Source organism: Macaca mulatta, chromosome 8, assembly GCF_049350105.2.
Source record: "Macaca mulatta isolate MMU2019108-1 chromosome 8, T2T-MMU8v2.0, whole genome shotgun sequence".
Taxonomy (NCBI): Eukaryota; Metazoa; Chordata; class Mammalia; order Primates; family Cercopithecidae; genus Macaca; species Macaca mulatta.
In genome coordinates, this window is record NC_133413.1 from 105,066,970 (window position 1) to 105,083,791 (window position 16,822).

The 16,822-nt window shown below is 39.8% G+C and overlaps 1 protein-coding gene across 8 annotated transcripts in view; it reads left to right on the forward strand.

Moving 5' to 3' along the window:
- Positions 1-16,822, forward strand: part of ESRP1 (epithelial splicing regulatory protein 1) — a 70,316-nt gene that overhangs the window by 37,550 nt on the left and 15,944 nt on the right. For all 8 annotated transcript variants that reach the window (XM_015145703.3, XM_015145705.3, XM_015145707.3 and 5 more), the window contains exon 13: positions 1,147-1,315. In XM_015145703.3, coding sequence (XP_015001189.2) covers positions 1,147-1,315 — 169 coding nt within the window. The remainder of the gene's footprint in view (positions 1-1,146; positions 1,316-16,822) is intronic.

Here is a 16,822-nt window from a genome sequence, read left to right on the forward strand (position 1 = left end):
GGATAGTTGTGTTCATTCTACAAGTGAAAGTATCAAGTGACCAGCCACTGGTCTTCTGTTTCTAAACCTAGAAGATGTTGGATAACCAGAAGACAATGGAGTTTGGGCCCTTTTTTTTTTTTTTTTTTTTTTTGAGACGGAGTCTCGCTCTGTCACCCAGGCTGGAGTGCGGTGGCCGGATCTCAGCTCACTGCAAGCTCCGCCTCCCGGGTTCACGCCATTCTCCTGCCTCAGCCTCCCGAGTAGCTGGGACTACAGGCGCCCGCCACCTCGCCCGGCTAGTTTTTTGTATTTTTTAGTAGAGACGGGGTTTCACCGTGTTAGCCAGGATGGTCTCGATCTCCTGACCTCGTGATCCGCCCGTCTCGGCCTCCCAAAGTGCTGGGATTACAGGCGTGAGCCACCGCGCCCGGCCTGGCCCATTTTTAAATTTAATTTGAGTCAGCTTTTTATTAGTTGATTCCCAGGAAGACTTAGGCATCAATTCCTTCGGGACTATTTCCCAGGTTGGGTTTTTTTCTTTTTAAAGGTCTGAAAATATAAATTAGCTTCAAAGTCCATCATGTGGGTTGCCTTTAGGTGAGAATAATGCAGAGTTGATCTGCTCATTCCTTTTAGGTCAGTTCCTTCTGGCACAGTCTATGCTTTGACCTAATGTGTGGTAGTGGCCAAGAGAGGTTTATCATGACACTTCTCATTTGATGCTGTACTAATGGGTAGATAACAAGAGGGAGTAGAAGCATAACTTAAAATTTAAAATATTTTGTAGCCTCTAGTGTGAAACTTATACTAAACGTCAGTTCCATGTTTCTTTCCTCTGAGAGTTGGTTTATAGTAACTGGCACTCAGGAACATGGGGGGAAAAATTACATATTGTGAAATGGTTGAGAAGACATGAAAATCCACTTGATGTTGGTGTTTCCGAATTTCAGGCTAAGAACTGTTTTTTAGGTTGACAGTGTGGAATTCAGATACTTCTATGTGTTAACTATATAATCAAAAGGAAATTGCTTAGGATAGGATAAAGAGCTATAATCTTTTTCTTTAAAATGTGTAGATGGAGCAGTGACTTTATGGTTTTAGTGCTAGCACGTGCATGTCAGCTGTGACAAACATGTCTCAAAGAATCTCTCTTTGCATATCTAGGCCTGTCTCCTCCCTCCTACACATTTCCAGCTCCTGCTGCAGTTATTCCTACAGAAGCTGCCATTTATCAGCCCTCTGTGATTTTGAATCCACGAGCACTGCAGCCCTCCACAGCGTACTACCCAGCAGGCACTCAGCTCTTCATGAACTACACAGCGTACTATCCCAGGTAAGGCTCTGACAGAAGTGGAAATGAGGGGCAGAAACAAAGGACTCCTTTGATAGCCAGTGGCCGAGCTCACAAAAGAATATTGTCTGCCATGTTGAAGGTTAGCGTGGCAGGCCACAGCCTCTGGTCATATCTCTGACCAAGAAGGTTGTTTCAAGACAAAGCAAAAGAAGTATAGTTTTTAACCATATACTGACAGCAGGATCTTTTAGGTCAACTATGTCTACAGCTTTCCTTTTTAACCTCTCCTGTTGTAGGACCCTAAGTGAGTAGTGATGTAATCACTGCAATAGGGTGGCAATATCAGATGAATGAATCATAAAACAGGAAAATTCATAACAGGGACAATGGTATTTTGAAGTAGTGTGAATTCATGTTATGGCACAGTGAATAAAAACTGTTGCTTTAAATATTCCAGGGCTTATATTCTTTTCCTCCTAAATCTTTAAACAAATCTATAAACCGATCCAGAATTAGATTATTCAGTGTTTTCTTAGAGTCTATATATTTTAAGTCTGTCTTTTTAGTTGTGTTCAGTTTCTTAGACATAGCATCCTAGGGTATCATGGAGAGAATGTAGTCAGTCTGGGAGTTGGGAGACTGAATGTTAGCTTCTTTCCAAGTATTTAGACAAAATATTTTGAGTACATATGCAAGCATGTAAGTGAGGCTTATAATAAGTGTCTTGGACCTAACCTGTCTGATCCTACAGCTATGTTGCATTGTACATCCAATATACAGTTTTCCACTAGGAAATAAGAGTTGGGGGTCTCATAGTAACAGGCAAGTTTGTCGCCACTTTTAATTATGTTTTTTATTTTGTTAGGAGTTTTTAAAACATTAATGCTATTGAACATATTCTTTATTCCACTGGAGAAGAAAAATAAGAAAAAGGCTATGACAGTTGTCAGCTAGAAGGTTTGAAAAGGCTGAGAAGCATGAGTAATTGTTCATGATGGAATACTGTGCCAGACACATAGCCCAGCCCCAGTCTGCCACCCTCTCTGGACGCTGTAGTAATTGCTTATGGCATCAGAATGTCAGGAGTGGAATCCTTGGGGTCTCTGAATGTCTGCCAGAGTCCTCGTTCCTATAGTTTAATTGTAGAATATCCACTTCATCACTACTTGCCACCTGAGTATGGTATAGGAAGGAGTTTCTTGGAAATGAGACCGTGAATCTTGAAGCCCCAAAGGCAGAAGGCACTGACATTTATGGCTTAATAGCTCCTGTAATTTTGGATCTGGGCCTGTAGGTCAATATATTTTTCTACCAGTAGTTTAAAAATTTGTAATGTGCTCATTATTAAGTCTGAATGTAGGAATATAGTGAGTAAAAGTGAAGAGTCCCATTTTATACACTTCCAAGTCTAGAAGTAACCGTTACTATCAGTTTGGTAATACACATGTATGCTTCCAAATAATGTGTCATCTTAATGTGTACTGTCTAATAGTTTCTTGTTCCTTTTTTAAAAACTTGAAAATGTGTCAGTGACTTCTTTTTTGTATATTTACCTCATTCTTGTAATTTCCTCATATGTCCAAAGAGTAAAAATATAATTTAAGTTTATTTGTAGATATTTGTACTTTTAATTTTTCTCTATTAAAGCTCATGTTGATCTTTAAACACTTGATTTTATCTTTCTCTCTCTCTCTCTCACTCTATCTCTCTCTCACTCTCTCTCTCTCTCACTCTCTCTCACTCTCTCTCTCACTCTCTCTCACTCTCACTCACTCTCACTCTCTCTCTCACTCACTCTCTCTCTCTCTCTCTCTCTCTCACTCTGTCTCTCTCTCTCACTCTCAAACTTTTTTTCCCCTACTAGAGACGAGGTTTTGCCATTTTGCCTAGGCTGGTCTCAAACTCAAGTGATCCACCTGCCTCAGCGTCCCAAAGTGCTGGGGTTACAGGGGACATGCTTGTATTTCTGTATGACAGTTTTACAGAAGTATAATTTTAAAAATGAAGGTTGGGTGCATTATAAATAAGCTAATACTTCCAAATTAACCCCTAGAGTGTGTTATTTTATATTTCTCCACTTTTAGTGAAATTACCTACATAACAATATGAAAGCATTCAAACATGGGAATTATATGTTCTTATTTATGCTGTAAATCTGGTATGATTTAAAAAGCATATGCCAAAAGATGTTTTATAATTTGGATAGAAAAACATCAATTTTTTTTTTCTTTTCTTTTTTTTTTTTTTTGAGACGGAGTCTCGCTCTGTCACCCAGGCTAGAGTGCAGTGGCCGGATCTCAGCTCACTGCAAGCTCCGCCTCCCAGGTTTACGCCATTCTCCTGCCTCAGCCTCCCGAGTAGCTGGGACTGCAGGCGCCCACCACCTCGCCCGGCTAGTTTTTTGTATTTTTTAGTAGAGACGGGGTTTCACCGTGTTAGCCAGGATGGTCTCGATCTCCTGACCTTGTGATCCGCCCGTCTCGGCCTCCCAAAGTGCTGGGATTACAGGCTTGAGCCACCGCGCCCGGCAATTTTTTTTTTCTTTTGAGTCGGAATTTCGCTCTTGTTGCCCAGGCTGGAGTGTAATGGCACTATCTCGGCTCACCGCAACCTCCGCCTCCTGGGTTCAAGCAATTCTCCTGCCTCAGCCTCCCAAGTAGCTGAGATTACAGGCAGGCACCACCACACTCAGCTAATTTTATATTTTTAGTAGAGAAGCGGTTTCTCCATGTTGGTCAGGCAGGTCTCAAACTCCCGACCTCAGATGATCTGCCTGCCTCGGCCTCCCAAAGTGCTGAGGGATTACAGGTGTGAGCCACCGCGCCCAGCAAAAAACATTAATTTCTAACCTGGCATAAACTATTGGGCATTTGAGTCTATTAAAAAACTTTGTTATGTAAATGCTCAAGTATGTTTTGGTCTCCACTCTGATAAGTGGGAAATCTGAAACAGCATATTCTAGGGATATATTAATCAGAAGCTCTTGTGTTTTTCTTTATTTTTAAATTTTCTCCATTAAAAAAAAAGCCACAAGTGGTAGGTTATGCCTGTAATCCCAGCACTTTGGGAGACTACGGTGGGAGGATCACTGGAAGCCAGGAGTTAGACACCAGCCTGAGACTCAAAGTGAGACCCCATCTCTACTAAAAAAAAAAAAAAAAACTGGCTTGGCATGGTGGCTCATGCCTGTAATCCCAGCACTTTAGGAGTTCGATACGGGCAAATCATTGGAGGTTAGGGGTTCGAGACCAGCCTGGCCAACATGGTGAAACTCCACCTACTAAAAAATACAACAATTAGCCAGGTGTAGTGGTGGGTATCTGTAATCCCAGCTACTTGGGAGGCTGAGGCAGGAGAGTTGCTTGAACCCAGGAGACGGAGGGTGCAGTGAGCCAAGATCATGCCACTGCACTCCAGCCTGGGTGTCACAGCTAGACTCCGTCTCAAAAAATAAATAAAAATAAATGGGCTGGGTGTGGTGGCTCACGCCTATAATCCCAGCACTTTGGGAGGCCGAGGCAGGCAGATCACAAGGTCTGAGACCAGACTGGCCAACATGGTGAAACCCCGTCTCTACTAGTACCAAAATTAACCGGGCATGGTGGCGGGCACCTGTAGTTCCAGGTACTAGGGAGGCCGAGGCAGAAGAATCGCTTGAACCTGGGAGGCGGAGGTTGCAGTGAGTTGAGATCGTGCCACTGCACTCCAGCCAGGGCAACAGAGCGAGACTCCATCTCAAAAAATAAAAATAAAAATAAATGAGGCTGTCATAACAGCATCTGGAAGAGCAGGTGAAATGAAAGCTTGTATGCCTCATGTGGTTTTGTTTTCTCTTTTTGGGCTTGTGACCCGCTTCTCTCCCTCAAAACAGGGTTTCAGTTATCCAGTGACTCATACGTTAGCATAGAACAGAAAATAATGAGAAGGGCTTTCCATTTGGGTCGTCTCTGATTATCAATACAAAATCAGTTACATCACATCTTTTCTCTTTCATTACATCAAGCCCTACTTTTTCTTCTGACCTCTCATGTTTCTCAGAAAAGAATATTCTCCTTTGCATCAAAGGTGTTGCATAGGTGAGAGACACGCTGATTCTTCAAAGAAGGAATGACATACATACCTTCTATGCATCTCTTGCCTTTCATATGACACTATAAATTACAAGTAACGTCATCTTTTTTGTTTTTGTTTTGCGAGATGTAGTCTGGCTCTGTCACCCAGGGCAGAGTGCAGTGGCGCTACCATGGCTCACTGCAGCCTTGATCTCCCAGGCTTAAGTGATCCTCACATCTCAGCCTCCCAAGTAGCTGAGACTAAAGGCATGCACCACCTCACTCGGCTAATTTTTTGACTTTTTGTGGAGACAGGGTCTCACTTTGTTGCCCAGGCTGGTCTCAAAGTACTGAGCTCAAGCAATCTTCCCACATCAGCCTCACAGTGTGCTGGGATTACAGGTGTGAGCCCCCATGCCCAGCCAAGTAACAATATTTTGAGCCATCAAAGGAAGCACAGGAAGTTTTACTTTTTTTTAATGAGTGATGTAGTCACAAATAAACTGTGCATGCTTGTATAAAAGCTTTATGGTGAGGAATAACCGTTTTCTTTCTTGGGATAACCCTTTGTTGTAAAATCAGCTTTTGTTATAACCCAATGAATGAATATGTATTTTTAGTAATATGTGTGTGTTTTTCTATCTTTGGTTTGTTGTATAGTGTTATTGTGTTCTATCCTGGAATTCTTTGTAGTTGAACCAGAAGAATACCAAGCCTCAGAGATGCTTATATTTCCTATTTTGAACTTGCCCTTATCATTCCAGTTTACTACTTTAATTGAAATTTTTATTGAGATTCACATGCAGTTGTAAAAAATAATACACAGTGAACCCTTGTACACTTGGCCTAGTTTATCCCAATGGTAACATATGGGAATCAGCTTACTTACTAATTCGCTTGTTGTTGCAAGTGTTCTCACAGGACCAAAAAAAAAAGAGAATTCTTGATTTAAAAGTTTTCTTACAAGTTAAATATTTAGTATAACAAATGCAAACAAGAATTTAGCATCCAATGAAATGATGCTAGAAGTAATAGTAATATTGATGCAATATGAAGCAATATTATAATATGAGAGAAGTGCCAGGTAATTTTTGTGGGTGGCCATGATTACGATTATCAGTGTTTTCAGTTTGGATTAGGTGTCTAAATGATGTAAAGAAGAACAACTGCTGTGGGCAACTCACTCTGTACTACCAGTCAGCGAGAGTTCAGTATGGCTTTCAGGGAGGAAATGACCCTTTTTAATTAAAAACCTTAATGCACCTTCTGAGAATAAAAATACAAATATGCTTAATCCTTTTTACCGTTGCACAAAATTAGCAAATGTGTTGGACCTCAAGGAAAAATAATCAGTCAAAACACCTAACAGACATTTGGTTTCAATTTAAAAAATTGTTTTTCCAAGGATTTTTTTCTTATAAAATTCAAACCATATTAATCAAATATAACTTAAAATCCCTATTATAGACACTTGCAAACAGAAGTTGTGAGATTATATATCTACCACTAAGTTTCAACAATATCTTTTTTTTTTTCTTTGAGATAGTCTCGCTCTGTTACCCAAGCTGGAGTGCAATGGCGTGTGGTCTCAGCTCACTGTAACTTCTGCCTCTTTGGTTCAAGCAATTCTCCTGCCTTAGCTCCCTGAGTAGTGGGGTTAAAGGCGTATGCCACCACCAGGGAAATGTTTAAAATAGGGCAATATGAGGTGAAATAAGCTTACTGTGTTTATCAAGATTGTCTCCTGTATTTTGGTTAAGTTCTTCTGCTTTAAAGTCGTTACTACTTTAAGAATAAAGTATATAATTTAAAGGTATGTCTGATACAAATAGTTAACAGATGAAAAAAATGATCCCTAGGTTTTGTTCTTGGGGGCGGTGGGGGTGGTAGTAGGAAAAGCAATAGCAGTAGATGAAACAAGATTGGCAAACTTGATATTGTTGTGCAGGGCACATTATCTCGGCTGTAATCCCAGCACTTTGGGAGGCCGAGGCAGGTGGATCACTTGAGGTCAGGAGTTTGAGACCATCCTGGCCAACTTGGGGAAACCCCATCTCTACTAAAAATACAAAAGTTAGCCAGACATGATGGCACATGCCTGTAATCCCAGCTACTTGGGAGGCTGAAATGGGAGAATCACTTGAACCTGGGAGGTGGAGGTTACAGTGAACAGAGATCGTGCTACTGCACTCCAGCCTGGGCAACAAAGTGAGACTCTGTCTCAAAAATAAATAACTAAATGATAACCAAAAAAATCTTCAAAAATAATAACTTTTGTGAATGTGCCTATCTGGAAAGTGCTTTCCATTACTTTGCCAATGTGCCCAAATGTTCATGGATCACAGTGGATTTTACTTGCTTCCTAACCTAGGATTTAAATAAAAATACTGCATTTTGAAATGTCATTTTTTCCTAAATCTATAAAAGGATCAGCTGTGTTATTTTGTACTTTCAGCTGAGCAAGAAGACTACTTTTAGCCGAGCTCGGTGGCTCACACTTGTAATCCCAGCACTTTGAGAGGCCGAGGAGGGCAGATCACCTGGCGTCAGGAGTTCGACACCAGCCTGGCCAACATGGTGAAACCCCACCTCTACTAAAAATACAAAAATTAGCCGGGCGTGGTGGTGCACACCTGTAATCCCAGCTACTCAGGAGGCTGAGGCATGAGAATTGCTTGAACCTGGGAGGTGGAGGTTGCAGTGAGCCGAGATTGTGCCATTGCACTCCAGCCTGGGTGACAGTGAGATTCCTCTCGAAACAAACAACTTTCAAAACAGTTTCTAATATAGGATTTTCTTTTTTCTCGAACACTCTGAAGAGACCAAGTATAGGATTTGTTTGAAAACTAGTGTGGGATTTATTTGAAAACTAAATTCTTTTAGGGGACTTTATGCAGTAATCTTGTTTTGTGTAAGCAGTCTCTCACTTTGCTGTGTGTTTGGAACAAATATTAAGTTAACGCTAGTATGCAGTTCCTTTTTTGTAATCTTTGATACAACTGGGGTAAAATTTTTTTTTTTTTAATTTTGTTTTTTGAGACGGAGTTTTGCTCTTATTGCCCAGGCTGGAGTGCAGTGGCGCGATCTCAGCTCACCACAACCTCCGCCTCCCAGGTTCAAGCAATTCTCCTGCCTCAGCCTCCCGAGTAGCTGGGATTACAGGCATGCGCCACCATGCCCAGCTAATTTTGTATTTTTAGTACAGATGGGTTTTTTCCGTGTTGGTCAGGTCCATCTCGAACTCCCAACGTGAGGTGCTCCACCCACCTCGGCCTCCCTAAGTGCTGGGATTACAGGCGTGAGCCACTGCGCCCAGCCTGGGGGTAAATTTAAGTTTAGTTTCCAAATTTTTTTGGCAGCACATACATTTGCCAGGTATTTGGGTGAAATATATTCTTAGAAGATTTATTCATTTGTGCCAAAGTGTTTTCCTATTTATTTGGTTCCTTAGACTTTTCTCCGAGTGGTAGAAACACAGGGCTGTAGAAGCCTGTATGGACTTTTAGGAGCACTAACAGAAATCCAGGGTCCAGAGGTAGTCATCAGTCCATAGACTGCTGTAGTTATTAAATCCATGAAGAACCTTGAAAAGTTAACCTTATTAATTTCAGATGAAATTTAAAGTCAGTTTAAAGGTTTCCTACATGAAAATTGACTAGGTTTTACACTGGCAAGGACTGAAACAGAATGTTTCCAGTAACTTCCAAATATGTGGTATTTGTAACACTAGGGATGTTAATGTTGATAAAATGGTTCTGTGCGGTCATTTTGCAAAGCAGTGGAAATTAGATTTTTCTGCAGGGTTTCGCAAAAATGTGAAACAATATGTAGCCCGTGATTCAGAGGGGAGAATGTAATTCTCTAATCTTCCCACTTAATCCATTCCTCTAACCATACATATGATACTTTGGCCTCTCTTTTTTAGAGAAATTATGGCAAGTCTGCAGGGCGTGGTAGCTCACGCCTGTAATCCCAGAAATTTAGGAGACCAAGGTAGGAGGATCACTTGAGCCCAGGAGTTAGAGACTATCCTGGGCATACGAAAAATTATTTTTTATGTTGAGATGGTGGCACCCACTTGCCCACTTGTAGTCCCAGCTACGTGGGAGGCTGAGGCTAGAGGATTGCTTGAGCCTGGAGATTGAAGCTGCAATGAGCTGTGATCCTGCCACTGCTCTCCAGCCCTGGGAGACAGCACAAGCCTGTCTCTTAAAAAAATAATAATAAAAAGCCACGTATATCTATATATGGCAAATCCTCAAATTGTGAATATTAATACTCTCTCATACTTCTGACTACCTTTATTTTAGAAAATCACCTGATAACATTAAGTAGTATTACCAATGTTTGTACTTTGTAATTATTAAATGGAGGAAGAGTATTATAAATCTTGTTATCAATATAGTATATATTATGAGTATGTTGATGTGGTGGGCATCTTGGCATCCAGTATGTTCATATCTTGTTTTATATACAATTTTATATGATTTGTTAGGCTACACTGTATATTATAAAACTAGACAATATATATTAGGGTCTGGAAAATATAGAGTAGGGAGAAATTTGTGGATAACAGAATCTTGGCCAATTAAATTGATATTGGCATACCAATGGGCTGTGCGGGAGCTTGAGACTGCAGGGAACTGTGATTGTGCCACTGCACTCTAGTCTGGTTGACAGTGAGACCCTGTCTCAGCAAAACAATAAGGTTGGGTGTGGTGGCTCTGTAATCCCAGCACTTTGGGAGGCTGAGGAGAGCAGATCACCTGAGGTTAGGAGTTCAAGACTATCCTGGCCAACGTGGCAAAACTCCATCTCTGAAGAAAATAAAAAAATTAGCCAGGCATGGTGGCAGACGCCTGTAATCCCAGCTATTTGGGAGGCTGAGGCAGGAGAATGGCATGAATATGAAAGATGGAAGTTGCAGATCGTGCCACTGTACTCCAGCCTGGGCGACAGGGAGACGGAATCTCAAAAAAAAAAAAAAAAAAAAAAGAAAACCAACAAAAAACAATGGGTTGGGAGCAGGTAGTCAAAGCAAAGGAAGATTGAATGGTAAAATTCATAATTTAAAGGAAAAGATCATAACTTATCAGGGAAATGGAATTTTTATTTACATTGTGTTTAGAAAAACTTAATACCTATATATGTTGTTTTGTTTGAGACAGTCTCCCTTTGTCACCCAGGCTGGAGTGCAGTGTTGTGATCTCAGCTCACTGCAACCTCTGTCCCCTGAGTTCAAGCCATTCTCCTGCCTCAGTCTCCTGCAGCACCCACTACCCTGGCTAATTTTTGTATTTTTAGTAGAGACAGATTTTGCCATGTTGGCCAGACTGGTCTCGAACTCCTGACCTCAAGTGATCCACCCGCCTCGGCCTCCCATAGTGCTGGGATTACAGGCACGAGCCACCATGGCTGGCCTATGTTACCTATATATGTACAGAGGATATTACGTGCTGCAGTGGAGGAAGTCTTTGACAACTTTATAATATATTAACTCATGTATTTCATTCAGTAATTTCCTAACATGATCTTGGTGCAGCTTACTGAAGGAGCCTTGGCTGTGATCCTAAGTAATTAATGTCTTTGCAACTATGATGCTCTAACAGTTTTCTGGATACAAGCCTTTAGAAAAGCCTCTCTAGTATTATTTTCTTTCCCTTCATTTCCTCACATCCCTTCAGCTCTTTGTTCAGGCAACCCTACGGTTGCTTATCCAGCTCAAGGACAGTCTCCTTGTTAGTTTATTTGATGTGGTGTAGTCTCCAAAACTTTAGAACCTTTGAATACACTGCTACATTGACTTGGTCATTTGTCCCTAACCCTTCATCCTGTCCCTCTGTCATCCTGTCAATTTTTGAACTTTTATATCTTTTGAGTACAAGTTACATTATTGACACCATGTATATATGATATGTTAATAAATACTGGGCACTTGAGAATCTGAAATATAAAGGTATAATGGAGGTAAGAATCTAAAACAGTGACATTATTGAACGTAACTTTAGATGAGTTACTAATTGGCATAGCACTTTTTTATGAACTTTTTATTCTTAACTTGGCGTGTGATTAGAAAATTTTGTGCTTAATCCTTATATTTCTCTAAACTACTGCCATAAAGTCAATACACATGATTTTTATTACAGCTTTGAGGTAATTTGATAAAATTTACCTATTTTAAGTGTTCAGTCATTTTTAGTATATTTACAGAGTTCCAAAATTTACAATTGTAGAATAATTTTACAATCTATAGGTAATCATGTAACAGTCTAATTTTAGAATATTATGTCACTCCAGAAAGAAACCTTATGCCCATTAGTTAGAAACTCCCATTTGCCTGTCGTCTCTCTCTTCACTGACCCCTCTCCTCATCCCTAAACAACTATCAATCCATTTTCTATTTCTATAGATTTTCCTGTTCTAGATAATGTTTCAGTTTCATTCATATTGTAACATATATCATCCCTTTTATGGTGAAATAATCATTGTAGAGCCATACCACATTTGGTTTATCCATTCATCAGTTGATGGCTATTTAGAGTTGTTTACACTTTTTGGCTATTAAGAATACTACTTCAAACATTTGCATTCATGTTTCTGTGTGGACATAGGTTCTCAGTTTTCTTGGGTATAAGAAGTGGAATTGCTGGATAATACAGTAACTTTAGCTTTCAAGAAATTGCCAACCAGCTGGGTGCTGTGGCTCACGCCTGTAATCCCAGCACTTTGGGAGGCCGAGGCAGGCAAATCACAAGGTCAGGAGATTGAGACCATCCTGGCTAACATGGTGAAACCCCGTCTCTACTAAAAATACAAAAAAATTAGCCGGGTGTGGTGGGAGGGCCTGTAGTCCCAGCTACTCGGGAGGCTGAGGCAGGAGAATGGCGTGAACCCAGGAGGCAGAGCTTGCAGTGAGCCGAGATTGCACCACTGCACTCCAGCCTGGGCAACAGAGTGAGACTCCGTCTCAAAAAAAAAAAAAAAAAAAAAAAAGTTTTCCAAAATGGCTTCACCATTTGACATTCCCACTAACAGCATACGAAGGTTCTAATTTCTGTAATTCCTTCCCAATTCTTACTGTCTTTAATTTTACCCATTGTCTTGGGTGTGAGTTTGCTATCTCATGGTTTTGATTTGCCATTTCCTTAATAAGCATTGGTTTTGAGAATCTTTATATGTGGATCTTAGCTATTTGCACATCTTTGGAGAAATGTCTACTCAAATCCTTTGCACATTTTTAAGTTGGATTATTTTCACTTGTAAATTTTTTTCATATATTCTAAATATGAAATCTTATAAGACATCATTTACAAATATTTTCTCCAATTCTGTAGGTTGTCTTTTCATTTTCTTGATAGTATCCTTTAAAGTCTAAAAGTTTTTAATTTTGATAGTTAAGTTGTTCTTTTTTCCCTTACACTTTTGGTGTGATATCTAATCCAAAGTCACAAAGATTTACTACTATGTTTTATAAGTGTTTTGTAGTTTTAACTCTTAGGTTTAGGTATAATTCGATTTGAGTTAATTTTTTGTGTGGTGTGAGGTAGGGGTCTAAAATCATCCCTTTAGAAAAAAATAGTCATCCTTTTATGTGTTGATAGTCCATTGTTACAGCACCATTTATTGAAAACACCTCTTTCCACATCAAATTGTGTTCTAGTAACTCTTATCAAAAATCTATGACCAGCTCTTTTTGTGCCATCAAAATGGTGCACATGAATGTCCTGACCATTGCTCTTAAGAGCATCAACAATGTCAAAAAGAAAGGCAAACATCAGGTTCTTAGAAGGCTGTGCCCCAGTGTGATTGTCCAGTTTCTGACTGATGATGAAGCATGGTTACAATGGCGAATTTGAAGTCATTGAGATCAGAGCTGGGGAAATTGTTGTGAACCTCACAGGCAAGTTAAACAAGTGTGATCATCCTCAGATTTCATGTGCAACTCAAAGATCTAGAAAAGTGGCAGGATTATCTGCTTCCGTGTCATCAGTTTCGTTTCATTATACTGACAACTTGGGCTGGCATCACAGACCATGAAGAACCACGATGAAAACACACAGGAGGAAAAACCCTGGGATTCATCTTCTTGGGGATATAATATATACAAATAAAATTCCTCAACAGCCAGGTGCCGTGGCTCATACCTGTAATCCTGGCACTTTGGGAGTCCGAGGCGGGCAGATCATGAGGTCAGGAGATCGAGACCATCCTGGCTAACATGGTGAAACCCCCCCACCCCCAAAAAAATCCCCCAACAGACAAAAACAAAACCAATTGATAATAAGTGTAAAGGTTTATTTCTGTTCTCTCAATTGCATTCCGTGGGTCTATATGCCTCTCCTTGTGCTAGTACTATACTGTTGTGATTGCTGTAGCTTTGTAGTACGTTTTGGATTTGTGAAGAAAAAGTCCTAATTTTTCTTTGTTGACTATTCTGGATCCTTTGTATTTCCATATACATTTTAGGTTAAGTTTTGTCAATTTCTGTATGAAAGACAGCTGGAATTTTGATAGTTATTTAATTGCATCTGTAAGTCAATTTGGTGGTATGGCCATTTTAACAATATTAAGTCTTGCCCAGGCATGGTGGCTCATGCCTGTAATCCCAGTACTTTGGGCGGCTGAGGTGGGCAGATCACTTGAAGCCACCAGTAGTTTGAGACCAGCCTGGCCAACGTGGGAAACCCTGTCTCTACTGAAAATACAAAAATTAGCCGGATGTGATGGCACATGCTTGTAATCCCAGGTACTTGGGAGGCTAAGGCACGAGAATTGCTTGAACCTGGGAGGCAGATATTGTAGTGAGCTAAGATCAAATCACTGCACTCCAGCCTGGGTGACAGCAAGACTCAGTCTCAAAAAAAAAATTACATTTATGAACATGGGCTGCCTTTCCATTTATTTAGATGATTTTTTCTTTTAACAATGTTTTGTAGTTTTCAGTGTGCAAGTCTTGCACTTTTAAATGCTTTTCTATTTTTGATGCTATAGTGAATAGAATTGTTTGATTTTTGGTGATTGTAGTGTATAGAAATGCAATTGATTTATCCCTGTATTGATCTTATGTAACCTTGCTGAACTGGCTTACTCGATCTAGTAGTTTTTTAGTAAATTCTTTATTTTTCTACATATAAGTTCATATTTGTCTTTATCTTGTCATTTTTATAATGTGAATTATTATTGCTGATTCTTATTTCAGTAATCCACAAAAGACCTTAAAATTTAGAATTTAGGGTTTTTTTGTTTTGAAACAGAGTCTCACTTTGTTGCCCAGGCTGGAGTGCAGCAAATCTTGGCTCACTGCAACCTCTGCCTCCTGGGTTCAAGTGATTCTTGTGCCTCAGCCTCCCAAGCAGCTGGAATCACAGGCATGTGCTACCATGCCTGGCTGATTTTTTTTTTTTTTTTTTTTTTTTTTTTTTTTTTTGAGATAGAGTCTCGCTCTGTCGCCCAGGCTGGAGTGCAGTGGCACGATCTCAGCTCACTGAAAGCTCTGTCTCCCAGGTTCACGCCATTGTCCTGCCTCAGCCTCCTGGGTAGCTGGGACTACAGGCACCTGCCACCATTCCCGGCTAAATTTTGTATTTTTTAGTAGAGATGGGGTTTCACTGTGTTAACCGGGATGTTCTTGATCTCCTGACCTCGTGATCCACCCACCTTACCCTCCCAAAGTGCTGGGATTACGGGCATGAATCACTATGCCCGACCTAATTTTTTGTTGTTGTTTTTAATTAGAGACAGGACTTTACCATGTTGGCCAGGCTGCTCTCACATTCCTGGCCTCAAATGATCACCTGCTTTCGCCTCCCTGAGCTACCATCCCTGGCTAATTTTTTCTTTTTTTCTTTTTTTTTTTTTTTTTTTTTGTATTTTTAGTGGAGATGGGATTTCACCATGTTGGCTAGGCTGGTCTCGAACTCCTGGCCTCAAGTGATCTGCCCGCCTTGGCCTCCCAAAGTGCTGGGATCACAGGTATGAGCCACTGTGCCCCACCTAGAATTTAGGTTGATGAAAAATTCTTACTCTCATGCCCTGTCAGGTAGATATATGACTTTTTAAATTTTTCTTATGGTTCCTTGTATACAGCAGGTAATCATAGTTGTGAAAAATAAGGGTAAGAATCCAAATTGTGTTGTATTTAAGCCTCATCAGAATAGATGGTACCTTAGATGTGGAATATAATTGTCATTTATAACCTTAAATTTCTAGTTGTGCAACATTTACTTTGGCTGGTTTTATCTTGATTATATTTTGAGAGTACTAGAGACCTCAGGCTTAATTTATAGAAGGAGATCTTTAGGCAAATGGAATAGAATATGGCAGGACAAAGCTGTGAAAGTAAGTTGTATGCTGTGAAAATGACCTTTTATATCTAGTCTGGAAAAGTCTAAGTAACCAGTAATGAAATTTGTGCAGAAGTCCTGATGGTCTTTGAGGATTAGACTTGCTATCTATCTGAGCAAACACCATCTTTGAGTGAATGCTAGTTGTATAGGAGGAAAGTAATGAACCAGAAGTCAAGAGTTTGAGTGGTTCTTATAGTTTGGCAAGAGGTAACTTATGTGACCCATTGAGAAATTATTAAACTCTTAGCTTCTGTTTCTACCTCTGTGAAAATGAAGAGGTATGGCTGAATAGTGGCTAATGTCCTACTCAGACCAAAAGTTTAGCATTTCTTCTTTCTCTAGTCTCATAGTTGCCCATAAATTGACTTAAAATCTCACATTATGATCACTTAGTAGCCTTTAAAATATATTTATATCAGTGTCTGGGTTTTGCTTTCTTGAGTTTCTAATTTTTAATTTGTTGCGGTAATATCTCATAATAGAGAGTTGTTTAAAAAACAACCCAAAAACTCTACTGGTGATTCTTACTTGCAAATTAGTTAAAGACCGCTGCTTTAGCAACATAATAGGTTAAGGGCAGCTTAATGTCAAGTAATAGTTTCAGGCTCCCATTGTTTTTAAAATAATGAAATATGATGGTGATGAAAATAGCAAGAATGAAGTAATGTTACAGCATTTTTATGGTTTATGAAGTAATTTGATATGTTAAGTCACTGAAGCTGAAGAGCAGTTCTGTGAAACTAGGAAAGTGCTGATCACCCCCTAGTTAGCAAATGAAGGAATTAAGTGACTTACTCAAGGTAGCTGTGCTAATTAGAGACAGAGTCTGGGACTGGAGGCACATCTGACTCCATTCTCATTAAGCCATCTGGTAGGATTATGTATGATAGATAATCTCAAAGACTTTTAGTCCTTTCTGTTATGTGTTTTTCTTTGAAATGGGACAATTACCAACTCAGAAAGATGAATAAAGGTTAATAATCCTAAGTTGCGAGTGTATATTACTCGCTGATGACTTTTTAAAAATTCCCTATATATTTTCAATTATGAGTTTTAATTATATTAAACTGCATATGTAATATGAATTGTGTAATAAAAATAATTTTTTAATAATGGCCACCAATTGAGGTAGAAAACAGACTGGGTGG